The sequence below is a fragment of the Labrus mixtus genome, chromosome 6 (assembly GCF_963584025.1).
Source record: "Labrus mixtus chromosome 6, fLabMix1.1, whole genome shotgun sequence".
NCBI classification, from domain to species: Eukaryota; Metazoa; Chordata; class Actinopteri; order Labriformes; family Labridae; genus Labrus; species Labrus mixtus.
In genome coordinates this window covers 10,128,235-10,149,387 of record NC_083617.1, presented here as the reverse complement: position 1 = coordinate 10,149,387, position 21,153 = coordinate 10,128,235, and the positions used below count along the sequence as shown (strand labels likewise).

General features: G+C 39.7%; 1 protein-coding gene across 2 annotated transcripts in view; it reads left to right on the top strand.

The window, feature by feature from the left end:
- Nucleotides 1-21,153, top strand: part of LOC132975393 (cGMP-dependent protein kinase 1) — an 86,158-nt gene that overhangs the window by 27,017 nt on the left and 37,988 nt on the right. For both annotated transcript variants that reach the window (XM_061039903.1, XM_061039902.1), the window contains exon 3: nucleotides 3,731-3,844. In XM_061039903.1, coding sequence (XP_060895886.1) covers nucleotides 3,731-3,844 — 114 coding nt within the window. The remainder of the gene's footprint in view (nucleotides 1-3,730; nucleotides 3,845-21,153) is intronic.

Here is a 21,153-nt window from a genome sequence, read left to right as displayed (position 1 = left end):
AGCTTGACAACGCTGCTTTTAAACAGCATTTTAGCCCTCCATGCACATAATAAAGTTAGGTGTTTGTTTGTCCATTAGACAACGTCTCCGAGGCCACATTGCACAGTTTTGTCCTCCTGGAAATGTGCACTCTTGCACTCCTCTATTCATATTTTAAATATTAAAAGAAACACTTTTAGTCCAATAAGTCGTTTAATGAATCTATTTCTTCGCCTCTGCACCGATGACAGCATAGAGATTGTTTTGGGGGTGGGTTGGTCAATCCCATCCTTGTGATCCCCGTATCTCAGGGACATTAGAAGCAATTGAGTGTTCAATAAGATGGTTGGGCCGACTGTAAGCTCTCATTTATCTTATTCTCGTGAAGACCTTATCTCTTGATACCTCATGGGACTTTTTTATTTCATCAGGTCTATTTTTCTTCCCCCGTCCAGGAGAATTGCACAATCCACAATTGAGTAGTTGTCGATCTCCCCTTGTTCTCCCTCTTTTGTACCTGGTCGTTCTTCTGTTTTCAAGAAGGGGGTCACCTGAGAGTTACAATCTCTACAGAGAAAGAGAGAAACAGAGAGGTCGTGGAATCATGGCCCCTCTTGTAAGTAAAGGGTTGCGACTTCTCCCCCTAACAAAGACCCACTTCCAATCCAATCCAAATGTATTTATAAAGCATGAATCAATACAACAGCGGGGCTTATGATGTCATATTGTTTGGTATGGTGGTATACTATTTTTTCTTCAATATAAAATATATATCCCTGATTCCTAATCACGGCCACAGTTTCTCTATCACTCTGTCAGAAACACTGGTGAATGTAAACTTGACTGGTTGGTGGAGAAGCAGAGAAATTGGTTTCAGTTCAAGTTTTTCACCTTCATGATAGTTAAATGTTCAACCTTTGTTAAGCCAGGTGCCCCTTTATTTTAGTTGTAGATGTCCATCTTTATCACTCTACAGGAAAATTGCTCTTGGCACTCTGTGTGAGGGCATTGAACACAAGTAAAACACAAAGTGAAATTCCTTGTTTGTTTACATGTACTTGGCTTATAAAGCTGTTTTTTTCCCCCTGACAGATGTAACCTGTCTCCAGTTTGACAGTGTTTGGTCTTCGCTTCCAAATTTCTGAACTGGAAACACAAGGCAGGCGTTGTGAAACCATTGGTGGTTTTTCTTCCAAAGCACTTATTATCAATGCTCTGTTTGTGACGACCAGGTTTAATCATTTTTAATAGCTCTCAGGTTGTGAATGATCATGCTAACACCGCGGTGCACTGATTGGTCTGGCACATTTATCTTTTTTGGCTCAATCGATTCTCAATGGCAGTTGTCCAGACTTAAATCTTGTAGCATATTGAGTTTACTAATTTAGTCTTTACACTGCAAAAACTCAGTTGTACTAACTCATTTAGGAAGACCATCTCATTTCAAGACAATTCAGTAAAATTAGCAGTAAAGACCCATAGCAGATATTTCTATCTTATTACAAGCAATTCAGACCTTATATTGTTACTTTTTATATCTTGAGATACGATGTTTAACTGGACTTGTAAGTTGAATGCCGTTTATATTCAGCAAAAGGAGATATTTATTGACTAGAAATGAGACATAGATTTGATTTTGGCAGTTTAAGTGACTCTGCAAGGCTAGACTGACAATACAAAATGGATTTCATCTCCACTCAAGGCTACGAATAAGTAGCTCTAGTAAATGAGTACCAGGGGTTCCCTCTTTCCTGGTCATTTCTTTAAGTGCATCAAAAGTTCTCTGATGAAAGCGACCAATGTATGAAAGAGTAGAAAATGGAAGTACAAATGTCAGAAAAACTACAATTTTCTTTTCCTAGTCCATTTTGTGCCAATCTTCCAGAGCATAAGTGTTTTCTGAGAGCTAGCAGTCTGTTGTTTAGTATTGTGTTCCATTGTTTTAAATTAAGTGAAAAAACAGAAACTTTTAGTTTGTGTTGATTTGGGGGCGAAGCAGTACATCAGCACATCGCATACAGTACATCCCTATACATTTCAGTCTGTTTCATAGTTGAAAACTCCTGACGTGCTTTAAGCTGATAATAAAGAAAGATGCACGAGTGATGCATTAAGAATCACAAAGGTGCTTTTTAAAGCTGCTTATTGTCATTAATTCTTGGCAGTTGCTTATTTTGACTAGAATAAACGGAGAGTGTTGCTCTGACACACATTGAAAGGTTGTTACACATGGTTGGTGAAAACAGCAGGGAAGTAAACATTAAGGTGGTAACACACTTTAAAGCTGAAGCTTTTCCTTGCGTGTCACACTGGGTGTTAATGGACAATGTGTTAAATATGTGAGATAAATAATGAGGGCATGTTTTTGTGTATCTGTCTTCTGTTCTTAATGTTTTACAGAACATCTGTGTTTCAAACATGTCCCTTCAAAATCCAAAATAAATCCCCCAAAAACTGTTGTAGGTTATGTACTGAACTGTTTCCTCTCTGGATAAATCCCCTTCTCTTATCATCTGGTCGTATGTCATCAGTAGCCTAGAGTTGACATGGACTATTTTCTTTGGGTTTTTTTCATTGAATCAGCAAGAGTCTTAGTGGAATGCTGGGTTTCCAGTAAAGTATACATGCCTGATGAGGCTCGTCTAAACACAGCGGCAGCATACATCCCCCCCAGTCACTGCGGTGAAGGGCTTCTTACAGAGTTAGAGAAGAAATATATAAAAGTCCTGCTTTAAGCTGGAATTATGATTCTCCGGGGTGAATGTATGCAAAAGTACAGTTTTCTTCCCACATTGAGGAAATGAGGGAAAAGACATCAAGTTAACCTAAGCTGAAGACAGTTCACTTTAATGTTTCCATAAAAGAATCTGGATGAATCAAAGTAAACAGACAAAGAAAAACAACGTGAAGTGTGTTGAAAGGAAATTCAGAAGCATCAGCTCAGACAGAATATCCCCAGGGGCAGAACAATTCTGAAATTGTATTTCCAGTTGTTTGAATGAAAAGATGACTGAACTTTTATGCATCATATTAGATCAACTTATCATCTTGTTGCTTGATTTAAGAACTGATAGATTTGCCCTTTGCCTACGTTTCCCTGTAACGCCCTTCTCCTTTAGTAATGCAGCGACATGGTTCTAGTATTGTGTTTTTTTAACATTATGTTTTATTGGTAAACCCTACTGTAACCTTTATCTATAAATTAGATTGGTAACCTCAAAATATGTAAGCTATTCCTAAAGACTGCCCATTTTTATGCCAGAAGTTGTATGTAGCATTTTCTTAATGCACATATTTGTTTACTTTAAAAACAATGACTGAATCTGCTGTTTTTTTGTGAATATCTTGATAGTATGATTTTCTCATACAGTATATTGACTTCATATCGTCCCAACCTCAAGGCATGTTTGTGATTTATTCAGTGTTAAACTTTATTTACATTTTTCTCATGTTGAATTTCACAGGGCCACATGCAGGCTCAGTGAGGAGGCCAGTAGTGCTCAGAAACTGAAAAATAATCTTTTTTTATGGCCCAGTGATTCAAGAGCTCTCTGGCTGGGTTCTCTCCCAAAAATGAAGCAAAAGCCCTCAGACACCTATCATCCACTCCATTTCATCACTGAAACTTTGCTTACTGCACACAATGAATACAGCAGAGGACTCCCACCTATAATCAGGCAGGAAAATAAAATTGCAATTTGACTAGCATTAAGGGCTAATGGCATACCTGTATTTCTGTGCATGTTTTCAGATGGAAAGGTGGAGGTGACGAAGGAGAGCGTGAAGCTGTGCACCATGGGGCCAGGGAAGGTGTTTGGAGAGCTGGCTATTCTCTACAACTGCACGAGGACCGCCACTGTCAAGAGTGAGTCTCCTCAGACACCTGCAAAAACATCCACAGTGCTCACATCAGTCCGTGCTGCACGCCCACACGCTTCCCAGGTGTCAGATAATGTCACCTGCTCACACACACACACGTCCACTGAAATGTTTCTCCATGGCATGAGGATTAGGGGTATTTCAGCCTGTAAGATCGTTTCTCAACACAGAGACAGAGAGAGAGAGAGATCACACATTCACAGTATAAATGGCGGCCACGATGACACACTTCCCATCACCACTTTGTGTTTTCACAACACTCCAGTTAAGTGTCTTCCGAGACCCCCAGTGAGCTGAATGTCAAGGTTTACTGCCTGCACTCTTTCACGTGTCAGAGCTCCAGCTATGAAGGATGCACAGTGGGTGAGTAGGTGGTCGATCCGACTGGCGATCTGAATAGTCGGCCTAATAGAGCAAGGAGAGAAGAGTGAGAAACGCCAGATGGTGTACTATGCACATTTGAGACCTAGTGTGTTATAAGAATGTGTGTCAGGATGAAAAATGTGTGTTAATGTGAGGCAGGAAATGGGAAATTGCTGGAAATGGGTCTGTAGGGTAGCTGCTATCTAGCTTGAGTTTCATCTGACTGCATGAAAATGGTGTCAGAGCGTGAAAAAAATGTACACATGCTGAGTGAGAAAGCATTGCTTGTTTGCATAGGATCATTTTTCTTATGTATTGTGTTAAATTAAGACTTTTGCCAAGCTCATAGTGTGATATCAATACATTTGCAATTTATTGTGCAGCCCTAGAAAATACTGTAGGGTCGGGGGGGGGGGGGGGGGGGTATTGACAAGGTTAAAGGGGGCTGTGAGTTTAAGTGCAGTGAAATGGGGGTCGATGGTTGTGGCAGAAAGGTTGCACGACCGCTTGCTGGCCCCTTTTTGCATCCCACGATCCCCTCCTGCCACTGACCAGCCAACCTGTCGGAACACCCAGCTCCCGTTGCTATAACAACAAGAGCCCACAGGGAGATGAGCCAACTCTTATGGGTTAATGGTCCCCTTCCAACAGGCGACAGAGTGTCTGTCTTTCTCTGTTTCACCAGCCCACCTACCTGTACTCCCAGTCACGCTCTTTTGAAGTGTGCGTCAGCGCTGTCTTCACTGGCGGGGCAGCCGCTTGAAAAAAAAAACAAACTACTCTGCATGGAACAAATTATGTCATTGTCTACATGGGGCAGAAGTGTGTTTACAGCCTTACAGGGTCACTGGCACCGTCTCTTGAGTGTGGTTGTCTCTGGTTTAATGTATGTCTACACAGGAATGTACTGAGGAATTCAGCTGCTGTTTGGGTATGAAAGGTGATGACTACCTGATGAGTGTGTGCTAGGATTCAGGCATCAATCAACCTGTTTTTTTTTCTGTGTGTAGAACCCTGTAGGAGGAAATAGTCTCAGTGTAATTTTAATTTACATTGCACTGTCTCCAAAGTCATATGCCTGATTAATAATTACATCTTGGCAGAGTTTCGATGACAAACATGCTAATGTGGAATCAGAGGAGCTCATCCATGAAACTGCCAACAGTAGCCCTCCTCCATCCTCAAACTGTGATAGAAAGTCACAAAAGACTGTTCCCTACGGTGTTAATGAGGGATTAAAAGAGGTTGGCATCTATTAAGAAAACACTTTTCCAAGCAGTTAATAATGTCCAATGAGAAACAGTTTGCAGTTCTGACACAGAACAAAAAGGAAACCCAAGGCTTTCCAACAGAGAATCCAAGGGCCCATACATAATGATGATATCTCCAGGGTTTCTTTCTTCCAAAGACAGTGGAGCAGTTTGAACCGTTTTGTGTTACTTTGCTCGAATTATCAAGAATTGGACTTCTGGTACACTTCATTCATGAGATTGAATTAGCTTCGGAGAGAGCTAAATGAGCCTGAAATGTTGTAGGCCAGCAGCTTTTAGTCTCAAAGCGCCGTTAACATTTGGAAGCTTTTTATATCCCAATTACTTTAAATTAGTAGCAACCATTTCCAAAGAACACTGCGGAGTTTGGCACGTTTCATTGTGTCTTTCTTATCTTTCAGGCATCATTTGGTTTCTATTTATATCCGAAGGCGATAAAAATCACAGGCATGAAACTAATTCATCACGGTAAACATTGCGCCTGCTGGCTTTTGAAATGAATCTGCACTTACAGCTGTCTTACCACAAAGAGACGTTACTCTGACAACAATGAAAGCAGGGATAATGTTTACTTGGATAGATTTATCTTTGACACACTTCATTTACAATCCTTTGTAAGTTGTTTGTCGAACCACACTGGTGTCAACAGAAACCAATAACCGCCTCAAAAGTAGGGAAAACTAATTTTGGAAGACGGTTGGTGGTAATGAAGTGAGCAGTATCTGTGATTCAGGGAACGCTGTTTTCTATTAGATAATAGTTAAACAACATACAAACAGGAGCCTCAGTAAAACAAACTAATGATACTCTAAATAAAACTGGTTTCATTGATAAATACCAACAAAACCTAAACTATGTAAAGGGATTTTTTCCTGCAGGTTCTGTTTTGAAAAATGTGCACGCATTCATCCAATAACAGAGTTTTATGCATTGGTTTTGCAGGGATGAGAGAAATTGTACAAGCTTTCCCAAATAATTGAAGCCTGGTTGCATTTGTATTAATTTTCTGTATATCCATGTTTGTGAATTTCATGAGGAGCTAGCAGGGATATTCCTTTCCCTTCATCCCCTCTCTTTTTTTCAGCCTTCAGGTGCTTTTATGTGTGAGCACTTGCTTGCACTCTCCCATGAGAAATGAATCCTGCACTATAAGCCTGCTTTGCTTGAGCATTTCTAGTAGCACTTACTTCCCGGGCTGTCTAGCTCCAGCCATCAATATGTTATGTTTGCTTTCAGGGTACAAACATTTACCTGCAGAGTTATGGCCACATTTGGGGTTTGGTCTGTGCCAGTGTTGGTGAATGAGGTGGGATTTTTAAAATCTGCCCGAGAGAAAAATATTGCCTGAGTTAACAAAAAAAGTCCCTCAAATCCATATCACATCATTTTCACATGACAACAATCGAGGGGGGAAGCTGGCCCAAGAGTAGAAGAAGGCATGGGTGGGAGTGAGAGACAAAAGAGAGAGGTGATAAATACAGGACAGCACTGACAGCAAAATGAGGGAGCCACCTCAAGGGAAGCGAGACTAAATTGGTATTTTTTGCGTCTGCGGACAGACAACAGAGAGGGACGGTGGCCTTAAGCGAAGAAATCTTTTTATACGGCATCAAAATGTCACTGTTTCACTGAGAGCAGGGCTTGACAGCATAACAGGATGCAATTCAGCATGGTGTGACATAAAAGTGTGCAGCAGTTTACAGTAGTTATCTCTTCAACACTTGAATACAGTGAGAGAAGAGATCATTTATTCTCGACAAAGAGGAACACTTAATCCTACAAATCTAGGCATACAGCAGAAAAGTACACAAGTATGTGAAAGGGTCAAGACAATATTTGGACTCTTTTGTTGCCGCGTCAATCAAAATGCTGAATAATGTTTTGTAAGGCTGTGTGGGTTGTGCAATAGGGTCATGTTGTTCCTATTTGTTTTTATATTTTCTTACCTCTGGTATCATAATGCATTAGATCTGCAACAACAGTAATGTGCATTATATTTTGTGTTGTTTAGCATTGGTAAGTGCCTTTCTGTTATGTTGAAGTGTATTTCTATTGTAAATAAATTAACAAATTAAATGTTTAGCAGCACTTTGAGTCCAAGACAAATTTCCACAAGGGGACAATAAAGTGCATCGTATCGGACTGCAGCTATAGAAATCACTTTCCTGCTTGATTATTAAACTGTTTTAAACAGCTTAACACAACATATTTTTCTTGAATCAACAGTTGAAAACAAAAACCTATTAACAATGAAAGTTCTCACATCAGTGCCTCAAGTTTAGCCTGAATAAAAATATTTAACCGATTAAAAAAGTTGATCAAGGTAGTTACAAACTAATTTGCTGTTGATGGATTCTACAATGTGGCAGTGTCAGGCACAGTCTGAAGGGATTTGCGTTGGGAATTGGTTCAAGTTTGGGTACCAAAGTATGGAAATGTGTCTGGTTGCTGGTGAGATGCCAGTTTACCCTTGAACAATGCATGGAACTCACAATAGCTCAGTGGCGCCCCCTGGATGCAGCCCCCTCACGCTGGCATCTCTCCATAAGTTTGTGCATGTGTGAATTTGAGGCGTGTGAGTAGCATGTCTCTCAATAACTGAGTGTAAACACCAATTTCCGCTCTGGAATTGATAGCGTTTATAAAGTAAATAAATCATTTTCTTCATCACACACTAGGCTATGGATCACAAGCTGGCTTGACTTTAAAAAAAAAAAAAAAAAAAAACCTTAATCAAATGCGGTTTTAAGTTCTAGAAGTTTCTGCCTTGGAATAAAGACCTTTGACAAAAAAATCCTCTAATCAGCTTTTCTCATAACTCTCACTTTGCAAGAAGAGACCATGAGACCTGCAAAAAGTGGACCTTGACAACTGTTTCTTTGAAGCAATGTTCTCAAGGTCATGAACGCCTTTCATTGTAAGGTAATCAAACAAAACATTCAACGCACAAATTATTTGAGTCTGCAGTGGCTTTAAACGAGTGTCAGAAATCCCGTCATTGTTTAGGAGTAGCCCTCTATCTGAGACTGAGGTCACTGCCAATCACTGCTAACATAATCACAAGGACTGATTATCTGTGTACTCCATCTTAATGATAGTGATGGGAAAAAAAGCAGTCTCAGGCAGCATTGCAGAAACTCAGCTGTGCGCTAGATTGGGATTTTATATGCACATGAATGCTTCAATTTACGACTTTTCTTTTAATACTTGAAGAAAAAATACAATGTCGTATTTCACTCTGAGGAGTGCTGGGCCACCTAAACATTGAAAGCGAGATCCAGACGAGGTTAGGGGCAGCGTACGCACTTGAAAGTTAATCCTGTTTTGTTGGGTTTTTGCCAGCAGCAGATGCACAAACACACAAAAACTCTCCTTCCATCAAACTCTGTCACTCACTCTCACACTCGCCAAGAGAATTGTGTGTGGTGTACTGCAATCAGGTTTGACAGGTATATATTTTCATGATCAATGTCCAGCAAAGGTTGGTCTTTTAAAAAAGAAAAACAGGTACGCCTTCCCCTTCATGTTCTCACGCACATTGGACAATTAGGTGTCAGCTGTTTAAAGCAGTGTGAGTCTGCAGGTGTTTGGGGGGAAACCAAGCACAGCTAAGAAAATTGTGGTATTTAATTGACTGGAAACTAAATTAAAAGATGACAGTTGCTATATAGAAAACGTGTCTTTTCCACCAAGCAAGTCAGAGGAAATTGGAGTTCTTTTTAGTCCAAATGGAAACTCTGCCCACATTTGGCGCTTGGTGGGTGAGCCAGTTTGAGTTTGTCAATTTTGTGGGTGTTCATTTTCAAACCCTGATTTCAGGCCAAATTTCATGTTGAGTGGCCCCCAACCACTGCACTCATGCAATTACCAGCGACAGAATATTAACATAGACGTAATGTCACATTCAGCTGTGTGTGTCTCACTGGACTTTTTTACTCTCTGACCGTTTAAACATAACCTAAAGTTTTCTGTATTTATCATCTATTTTCATTTGTGTTTCTGATCACTGATATATTTTTAATAATCTAACTTAAACGACGTGTCAAAAGAATACAATTGGTTACAGAGGCTGTCCATGAATATCTGATGCATAAATGCATAAGATGCATATTGATGCCCATCAGTCTATACATGTGCATACATTAAGAGGCATTTGATTTTCATCTCAAATTGACCTTTCTGCTCATGATGCACAGTATTTGACATTTATATCCAGCTAATGTGGACCTGAGATAAATATGATAACATTGGTCTTTATTAGTATGATGGAAGATTTTCATTTCCTACGGATGGCGCCGTTCAAGCCATGACTGTATCTGTCCCTTAAGATTAAGGGCTCTATTTCATGAGGGTAAATGTTGGGTGGTGGAAGACTGATAACACCATAGGCCCTTTATTCATGAAAGATGGTTGCTCTAAAAGTCTAACTGCCGGGAGTTAAATTCCTCTTTAGCTCTCCTGGTGTAATTGTTTACCTATGACATAGGTCCTCTGAGACGCACACCTGGATATTTAAGCATCCACAAACCCCCATAAACAGCACAGGCATGCATCACCATAGGTCTCTGATATAACTGGCTTGCAGTTCAGTTTGCTCTTCATAGATGGAACATGATGGCAAGCAGAGGACCACTGCTTTGGCATCAGTATTCATAGACACACACACACACACACACACACACACACACGTGTTGCACCACTTGATATCACGGTTTCACAGACAGAAAATTAAGCAACAGCAGCAGTATTGTTCCAGACACTTCTGAGTACGGCCCTTGTGACAGAGAGATAACTCGGCTGTATTTAAAAAATAAAAAAAAAAGTCCTTCCGCTGGGAGTGAGAAAACAGTTATCCTTCTAATCAGCCTGAGAGAGGAAAATGTGCATGTCCTCGTCTTAATGTGCGAGTGTGCGCATAGCGGACTACGTCTGCTCAGTGTCAGGAATCTACCTGTCTCCAAAGAGATAAGTTACAGGCCCGAGTCCTTGGAGAACCAGGCACCAAGTTAAACAACATGACCGTTATGAAAGCCAGAGAGTGGTGGCTTTTTCTGGGGACTCTGTTATGTTTAAATAATAAAACACATTGCTTGTAGGACTGTCAGATTGCCCTTGAGGCCTCTCTCACTATCTCACTCCTGGGTTTATTTTGTAGTTGTCTTCCCTATTTATATGCCTGATTGTTATTCTTGTGTCTTTGGTGTATTTTCTATGACTTAAAAAGAAGAGCGGACAACCTACAGAGACCTCTCGCTGCATTAAAACATCGGTCACATATGACTTGATCCTGTGACATCACCCCAGCCTTTCTCTGACCCTGCAGTGAGATTCCACAGACCAGTACCACGTCTTGACTTCCTCTCGCACTTGGGCAGAGCTTACACATTGGATCCGGTGCAGAATACTAAGCACCATCTATTTGCCTTTCAAACAGAGAAAAACAACATAATTTTTGGACAAATTGTTTTCAGTGTGATTAAAAAGAAGTGAGTGCAGGACGTAAAAGCAACCCGCTGAATAGAAGCTATTACTTCAGTGCTTTTTTTTTTTTAAACAAGGGCTAGGACTTCAATTTGCACTTCAAAAGTGACAACTTCCTTTAAATTCAGCTGAACACAACATAGATAAAATGTCTGTTTATCTGAGCAAGTGTTTGCTCAGTTGAACATTTTTTTTAAATAATAAGCACCTATTAGCCACTTAAAGCATTTAAACTAAAAGCTTTATCTTACTGATGACGTCATGCTTGTCTCTCAATCATGTAATGTTTATTATGAGGTGTGCTGCTGCCCTCTTGGACAGGGCACCCTTGTGAAAGAGATCTTGATCTCAATGGGTTAATTACCTTGTTGAATAAAGGTTACATAAAGAAAGAAGAAGTTCTTAGCGTCTCACTTGTTCCCGTTCTTGTCATAAGCTTGGTATTGGTTACTTTGTTGTCTTCAGTTAGTTGGACAGGATTTCCGGCAGAACAAACCCCAGATACATCCATACATAGAGATGACATCACTGCCTGCTTTATTACAGCAAATCAGTATCTACGACTAGCAGGCTAGGTTGTTTTGTGATGCAAGCCAAAGGTAAAGATCAATTCAAGATAATATGAATGAGGGACAGTAGTGAGGTAAAAGAGAACAGTCAATTCTTTCTGCAACAGGTTGTTCCTCCGCCTGTTATCAGAATCCGGTGTAGTGCCAAGTATTTGTTCATTACAAGGAATTTGCCATGGTCTGATGGTGGATGCAATCAAAATAGAGAAGAAAAATATGTAAATGAGGAAATGTAAATATAAAACGGAAACACATACGAAAACAAAATGTGAAAAAAACAAGTAATAACCTTTTAGACAAAACATCTGTTCAGTGAAACTGTTCTGCCAGAGATGTATTAAACGTTAGACTTTGTGGTACAACTCAGGCAAAGGCAATAGCACATCTTAAAAGTTAATCTACTAAAACCTAGAGAACATTTATGGCCTTGGATCAAATTAATTTAACGCTGGTATCCCTTTAATATTTTATTCTGCATTCTCAACCGCTCCCTGAAAAAACTAGCAGACACAGCTGTCTCTTTAAACAACAGGGATATGCACCTGTAATTATTACTGATATCTAGTGGCAAGTCTTTGTTTAGTGTTTTTATCAGAAAAGTATGAGAGGAGGCACCTTTTCTAAATGGGGTACACACCTCTGTTGAGTAAATGGGCAGATAACCCCAGAGAGAAGATGCGATATAGGTTTGTGTAAGTATATTATATATAATGTGGAAATTCAAATCCCTGCAGCTTTTACGCAGTAGTAAAGATCCTTGTGAAACTAAAGTGGTTACGGGTGGACCTGAGCACCATCATTAGGCAGGGCTGGGATATGAAGAGTGGAAGGTCAGGACTCTAGGTATCAGGAAAGCCATTGAGTGCACCCTTAACAATGAACACGGAGGCGTCATATACTCTGCTGTTGTGTCTCTTCCGATCTTATGGTACTCACCCTGACCTGTTAAAAATGCAAATGTGACAGACAAAAGATAAACATGCGAATACAAAAAAAAACATGGGTAATGGCAAATGGACGGTACAGTTTTTGTAGGCATGTCACACTGGAATATCAAGAAGAAGAAGATAACAAGGAATATCTGAAACTGCACCCCCCCCCCCCCCCCCCCCCCCCCCCACAAAGGGACTGGAATGACTAATAACTGCTCAGAAAAACAGAGCTCACAAATTGGTGTCTCATTTGCTGTGACTGACATGTCCGTAATGATGGGGAGACTTTGTTGGCGGAGTTAAAGGCAGCATCGTTCCCTCTTTATCATCTCATGCTCATGTGCTCCGAGGTTCAGGAAAACTACACTGTCATTGGATAAAGAGGTTGCATCTGAGGCAGAGAGACAACGGGAGAAAGAATAGCTTTGGTTGATAGAGAATTCCAGTGGGACAGAGTGGGGGGGAAAAAAAATCTGCTCTGTTTCCATGGCTGCCATGGTAACACTGTTACCAGAGTGCAGCTGGAAATGTGGTGGTAAAATGGTGATGAAGGCAGGGTATGACTCTGAATAGTGGTTTGAAGTCACAGTTAATGTGCTGGTCACTGCGTGCACTTCCGTCTGATGTCTAAAACTTGACAGTGCGGCTTATTTCAGTTGGATGACTGTATGTGAATTTTCCCGTGCTTAAGTGTGGAACTGCATGCGCTCAAATGTGTCCTGTTGTGTGTGTGTGGTGTTGTGCTTTTTGGACCGAGGGCCCCTGCTGCTGTTGTTGTACTGGCTCTCTGTTGGAGCGCAGGTGCGAGCCTGAAGCTAGAGGCTCTTCTGAGGCTCTAGCAGGCTTGAAAGGTTACAACTTCCAGCGAGAGACAACCTTCGAAAGCGGCAATATACAGTCAGTCAGTCAGTCAGTCAGTCAGAAAACAGCCCTGCAGGTGTAGCTTTCAAAAACTGCTTTCCTTGAATAAATTAAACACCAATAGTCCCTCAAGTGACAATGAGGACAGGCAATGATATGAAACACAGATTCTGCTCTGTTAGTGCTAGTGAATGTATGTCTTGAAAGGTGTTTAAATGCATGCGTCCGTTCGGTGACAGCTTTGCCAGAGCTGATTACAGGCACTCTAGTTAAAGCTTTTGATTCCAGCAGATGCACTTCAGCTCACTTCTCAAGTCTTCCCAGAAGCATCTCTCTGCTCTGCTGTAAATAGACACCTGGTCTATTTTTGACAGAGCCAATGTGCAACCACATCACACTACACAGATGAGCCTTGCAGGAAGTAAGACTCAGGAACTGCAAAGAAATCCGGTCAATTTAACAAATGAATTACTCCTGATTGTTTATCACCACACTTCATCTGTGTATAACAGTGTAGCCGCATGGTACAGTAAAAGCTCAAAAACACAGAAAATTACCAAATGCATAAGATTTTAACAAGGTAATCGTAGGTTAGGTAAAGGTAAAGGCAGGCAACACATTCCACTTCAAAACCGCTCTTGATGGGGTTTAAAGCCATAAAGAAAAATGAACAAATCTGCGCGGTAGGGGTAGATGTAAGGAGATGTGCCCAGTATAATCCTCAGAATTACCCTCCACATTGTCCCCCTCTGATAATGGAAACTAAAGTTAAGCTAAAGAAGCATTGAAATTAGGCCTTTATTCTTCTGGTTACTGCAAGAGAGACTCAGAGTGGCTGAAGTCTAATCTGGATTTAATATGGATGCACTTGAAATGTGGAGTGTAAATAGGCTCTCAGAGACTGACTCAGATCACTAGAAGATGCTGCTTGAAAAGAACATTAAAGCCAATCCTCCAGAGAACAAACTGGAACATGTATGACATACACCCATTGGCTATTTGATGGAAGTATTGATTTTATGTTCTCGTTGTTGTCCATCTTTGGAAAATGAAGTGACCAGTTTTTCACACTGTAGATAATTTAGACCTGAAAATCAGAGCAACATGAGTGTGGAACAACTTGCTTGTTATTAAATAAGGTGTACTTTGTGTTTGAATTCCAGAGTGCTAAGATCAGATGGGTGTGATCCAGCAGTCTAGGGCAAACACTAACTAAGCCAATAGATGCCAAATGGTTAGACTCACTACAGCTGCATAAATCTGAGACTGACCTTTCATCTTAGAAACACTGTTGTTGTTTTTCACTGGATAAGGGAAATAATACGAGCAGCAGAAAGTGTTCAATACAGGCAGCAAGTGCAAGAACAAGGTTAAAAGAAATGAAGTACTTAGAAACATAGGTGAAGTACTTTACTTGTTGCTCTAATTTGCCACTTCAGCTGGCAAGTGAGACATATTTGTAGTTGACAATCATACACAGAAAAAAAAGTACAAGTAAAATGAACTTAAAAGTCCCAAGTGAGGAAGCAAGAGAGTAATGAGTCTGCTGAAAACTAACCTACAAGAGTTCATGTAAGAACTCGTTAGCATTGAGGAGCTAAGGTAATTGCTAGCTTAGTTAGCACTGACCTGGTAGCAGTAAAGTAATTTCAAAAGTAAAAGTAGAAACAACTGCCTCAAAATAACTGCGTAGAAAATAACAAACAAGGGGTTAGGGGTGGAACCCTCCTTCCCCCCTCCAGCAGATAGATTTTTAAAAAATAATGAGAGTTCGTATCATAAGAAAATCTATTATATCTTATATGAGTGTGCACTGAAAACAAGCTTCTGGTACAATCCATAGTGCATGAGCTCAGAGGCCAGCTGAATCTCAGTCTGTTATATTTACCACCAGACTACTGAGATTTATAAATAACAGTTTTTTTTTTTGTTTGGTCTTCTTGGCAGCAGAGGGACTACAAACGTGCATGCTTTTGCACAACATTGTATTATAGAATGAAAAATAAACAAGCCTTGAACATCATTTCCTCTGCTTTTTGTTCTCCGCTGCTTGTATTGGTTGCTACTGGCAACAAAAAAGTCTGAACTGAAACTAAGTGCTGGTGGCAGAAGAACAATACTTCAGGTATTTGTGCTGACTTGATAGAGGTAGTGGAGAGAATCTATTCAAGATCCCATCTTTCATGTTGTCAGTCTGTGAAACCTAAAGATTAGCTTTGCAGCTCAGAAAACTCCTTATTTATCTCAATCTGTCCTTAGTAAAAACTCTGATCTCAGCCTCTGTCTGTAACTGTTTTATTCAGCTGCTGTCTTTTTAATATATATATATATTTATTTAAACAGGGAAAACCAATTGAGAGCAGAACTCTCTTTTGCAATGGTGTCTTTAAAGCCCCAGGACCTCCCTACATGCCCGCTCTCCTCTGATTGGCCAACTCTATGGAAGCCTTCCAGGGGGGCAGAAACCTGCGGGGTAGCCTGGAGACGGCTGCTCGTGTGCTGGTAGAACAGCCAATGAAAACATCTCCCCCTGCCTGCATAGAGGCTTCAGACAGTCTTGTGAAAGTCTCGCGGAACTATTGTGTATTTAGCAGAACAATCCATTTAGCGCACTCTGCAGACTTATCCTGGGAATACTCCGACATATGTTAACCTCGCGATCTGCCCATTTTTAGTTTGGGCATCCATCATTGTGACACTATACCTGAGTTTTGAAATGAGGATCAGCATGATAGGTCAACTTAAAGACAAATCCCAAAGGAAGCATAACATATCTTTGAAGTTTTCATATTGAGTTATATGTATGTGTTTTTTTTTAAATGGCAATATGGTTTTCATAATGAATAGATAAATGTATAAATCATCAGTAAGCAGTGTTGGGGAGTAACGGAATACATGTACCGAAGTTACGTATTCAGAATACAAATTAAGAGTAACTGTATTCCGTTACAATTTAAATAAATGGTATTCAGAATACAGTTACATGGTTGAAATCAATGGATTACATGACGGTACTTCTCTGTTTCACGAAAATGGAAAATTGGCCAATTCTTCTCTTTTTTTAACCAAGCAAAACATATTTTGCGTTAACATACCCCTATAGTCTTTGTTCCTCTACAGCAAATAATAATATATTGCACTTTCAGGGAGACTTGGGCCTAACATATTCAGCCAGTTGGAACAGAAGATCACACCAGAATAGGCCTTTTTAGTACGCAGGATGTGATTGAAGCATTCCTACACTTATAAAATGCAATTCAATGTGGAAGTAATCCAAGTATTCAAAATACGTTACTCAGATTGAGTAATACATCGGAATACGTGACAGATTACATTTCAGGGCATGTATTCTGTATTCTGTAATGGAATACATTTTAAAAGTATCCTTCCCAACACTGTCAGTAAGTCACTCATTGTTGGATGACTGTTTGCATGCTAGTTCATCTTTTCTTCTGTTATGAACAGCTTCTTAATGGATGTCACAGAATCAGAACAGCTTGTAGGACTCCTGCAGAGTAAGGAGGCCTCTTCTCCAAATAACTGCTGTTTCTTGCAGAAAATATAAAAAGACAAACACATCATCAATACAATGATGATGAATATTAGGCGCGAACATGCTGGCATGCAGTCACACACCAACGCAGACACATGTTTTCATCTCATTCTGACAGAGCAGAATGGCAGCCATAGCGTTGCTCTATATTTTTGGCTTCAAAGATCTGATGTCTTTGCCTCAGCGGTTCCTTAACTGCAACATTGATTGACAGAAAGTCGTATGAAATTCAACAATGACACAACAAGCTATTTCTTCCCTGTTGTCAGAGCCGCTAAGGAAACACTTCTATGTAGTAAGATAAGTGCAGACACTATGCTTGACTCATTCAGGAAGATATTATCCTGAGTTATTACATCACTAAATCCCGTTGACACATGGGTGACACATGGTTTTACATTGTTCTCCAGACGGCTCTCTGGCAAATCAATAATATGAAAGGTTTCGCTGTGGAGTTTAACTAGTCCACACAACCTGCTATATAGAGATATGTGTCACCTGGACCCCCGGCCTAAAAATAACCTCCCCGCTGATGAATACCAAACACACCTCATTTCCTGACTTTGATTTTCTACAGCTGCGCAGACTGAAATTTATCAGGTTATTTCAACGGATTTCCTTTGTGTGAATAGTTTCTGTTTGATTGTAATGATGAAGACAAAAAACAATTATAATTTATCTCACAGGCCGATAAGAAAGCAATTTATGCTGCAAAGTAATATGCTGTAGGGAGTGTAAAGCAAAGATGCCTCCCTTGTTCCCCTTTCCTAGAAGCCATTGTCTTACCGTTGACGTGACCAGCAGGACTTACATCATGACACCATGAAATTAAATCTGTGTATAAAAAAAAAAAAAAAGATGAATTAATGGAAAACATATTGAACAAAGCATAGGAACCTGTTGGAAAATGATGGCGATAATGACAAGCTTTTAAAAATAACAATGTGTTAACAGAGCTAGCTCTGATAACATGCTGTGCTATGGTTCTTTTTCATTAATTTCTTTTACTTCTCTACTAATCATTAACTCCTACTCAAAAGGAAACTTCACTTGTCTTCCTAGCCTTTCACCCCCACCCCCTATCACAGTGAACTGAAGTGGAATTTACCACTGACAGCTTACACTCTTCCCTACTGTGAATCTCCATTTAAGATCCATAAAGACTCTTCAATAACTCTATTACAAATATGACAATGCAAGGTACTACACTTATAGCTTTCACCATTAAAACTCTACCACTTCACTAATCCATTCACGGCACTACAAAACTTAACCATTACGTTTGTTCCCAGTATTATTGAGTTATCCTCATTATGACAGAGGACTGAAGGAACAGATGATTCATTAATTAACTATGATATATCATTTCTTACCATGCCCTCACACATTTTTGTGGTTTGTAGTTTTTTAAAATTAAGATAATTAAAGCTGTTAAAATTGCTGAGTAGAGATGTTGCAAATTAAAGATCATTCGCTCATTGATGCTCTACCGCTGACACAGCATGTTTTGGGGTTTGAATGGATTTAATAAATGCTGTTTCTTCCATATTAATTGAGCAAGGACCCTGAATAGTATTTCCCTTCATTGTTGACCTGGAGTGCAATCTCCCTCATCTTTGTTCAACTTGTATGTGTAACCTTAACGCTGACCTTGGTGAGACTAACACCCCTTACAAAACAGCTTTAGGTCACTGCAAATAAAACTGATCATGTCCAGCATTCTGAACTACTGATGGTCCACAAAGAAGGAACATCCCATCCTGGGTATTTTAAATGTATTTCAAAGTATATGATCAAATGGCAAATCTGCTATCAAAAAGCTAACTGTAGATAGACAACTGTCCTATAGGGGTAATGGAATACTCTACTGTGTGCATGTTTATTTTAAAAAGAAAGGTTCAAATATGGGCAGCCATACTTGATGAATGAAGGCTTGGAGAGCGGTGGGTTATTTTTACGGAGATGAGAGGAAAACGGTGTTTTAATCTAGGTAAAGACAGTGCTTGAGGTGCACTTTTAAGAAAACGCCTATTCAATCAGCCTCTGACAGGAAGTTTCCGACCTAGAGGATCCTGCATGCACTCAATGCGTGATTAATGCCTCTAAATATTGTGACTGCTTGACTCCCTCTTTCTGTCCCTTTCACATGAGGGCAATACATAAGCCACAGCTGGAGTCGTAATATATCTGGTACAAATATCCGCATGGAATAGAAAATGAAAAGATAATTTGATGGGCAAATGTCGAGGCTATATCCTCAATTATGACACAATTTTACACAACTGTCCATAAAGATAAGACAATCCAGTGAGGACTTTTTTTTTTTTACACAAGAGGACAAAGTATAACTTTACTGTGACATCATAATTTCCTACAAATACACTTGCCTAACAGTTATTTTTGTCCTCTTCTTTGGAATGTATTTAAACCATTTTGGTGGTCAAAGGTCAATTTCACTTTATGTCTGTCCTGTTCTCGTGTACCCAGTCTCCGTAAGTCCTTGAAGGAATTATATATCATGTGGTTTGTTTTTATTTTTTCGGAGCTGTTCTGGAGAATGACTCCATCAACGATTAATAAGTCAACATCACCCCTGCTCTGACCCTGGTTTACCTTTACTCGATGTCAAAAGAAGAGTATAGTTACAAACAGAGATACAGACTACATGTTTGCACTTTTAAGGATGTCACTCTCACCAGTCGTTATCAGAATTACTAGTTGGTAAGACAAATTAACAATATTGTGTTGGCTCTCGATGCCTTTCAATGCTATGCCCGAACTATAATGCATCTACCCACCAATAGTCAGGACTGTAGACGTAGACTGGTTGAAACGCTAGTTGATGGGGCTGCGCTCCCCTCTCTACTACCCGGACCCACTCTCAGCAAACCAGAATTACATGGTTAACCATTTCAGATAAAGTGTGTTATTTTGTCTGTTTTCAGACTGTTTTCTTACCTTTAAAGTAGTTAGTTTGTCTGAATTTTAATGTCCAATTATTCAATTAGGAAATGTGTTGCCTAGGAACATCTGAGTTTACAAGAGGAACATCATTCAAGATAATGTCTGTCTAGAGAATAATTGCTGTTATTATTATATTTGTTTTTTCTATTTCAGCATTGGGAAAAAAAAGTTAAATTTTGTAATCATCCATATCCAACAATGTGCACCATTAAATGGAATTAAATCCCTGTGTTTGTATGACTATCAGTCACTTTGCTTTTTACATCCATCAGTGTTACCAACAGAATGACAATGTAACTTTGGCATGATCGGTGGGTAGGTTTATATGTTGATAATATTTGAAAAGAATACAGAAGCTTGAAAACAAAAAAACCTTATTGGTGCACCTTTATTAAATAGGGAAAGGTTGCAATACACTTATCTACAAACAGCCAATGCTCCAATTCGAATAAGCCATGTCAAATAATGTTTTAGAAGCATTAAAAATATTTTAGCTGTTTTTCTACACTACCTTATCTTGCCCTAAGCCTAAATAATTATCCATAGTACTGAAGAATAGTCCAAATATTTTTTTAACTTTCGACACCATTTATCACCATCAACCACAGCGTCCATCTCTCCCGTCTGGAATCCTTACTCAACATCACTGGCACCGCCCTCTCCTGGTTCAGGTCATATGTCTCAAATAGTCGACAGTTCATAAATATCAACAATTACACTTCCTTCACAGCTCCTCTGTCCCAAGGCGTCCCTCAAGGTTTGGTGCTTGGTCCTCTCTTATTCATTCTCTACACACTCCCCCTTAGTAACATCATATGTAAACAGGGTTTTCATTTTCACTGCAACACTGAAGACATTCACTCCACCAAATTCCTCACCATAGCAACCTGCTCCAATCCAACTCACTGTCTAATAGAAACAGAAAACTGGATGCAAGCCAAGTTCCTTCAACTAAACTGTGAAAAATCTGATATGATTAATATTGGTCCCAAATCCCTCCCCAAAACCATCCAAAATGTCTGTCTCATCATTGATTAACTGCCCCCTGTTTCCATCACCACACATTCACAACCTTGGAGTAATTTTCAACAGCAACCTCTCATTCGAGCAACATGTCAATAATATCACCAGAACTCCCTTCTTCCATCTCAAAAACACAACACTGTTTTTAATAGCTAATGTTGCTTTGTGTGACATTGTTTTAATGTTTTTTTCTTTAATTATTATAAATGAAATGTATTATTATAAATATTATTTTCCTTTTTCTTTATGCTCTAAGACGTCTGCCGTAAATGACCTGT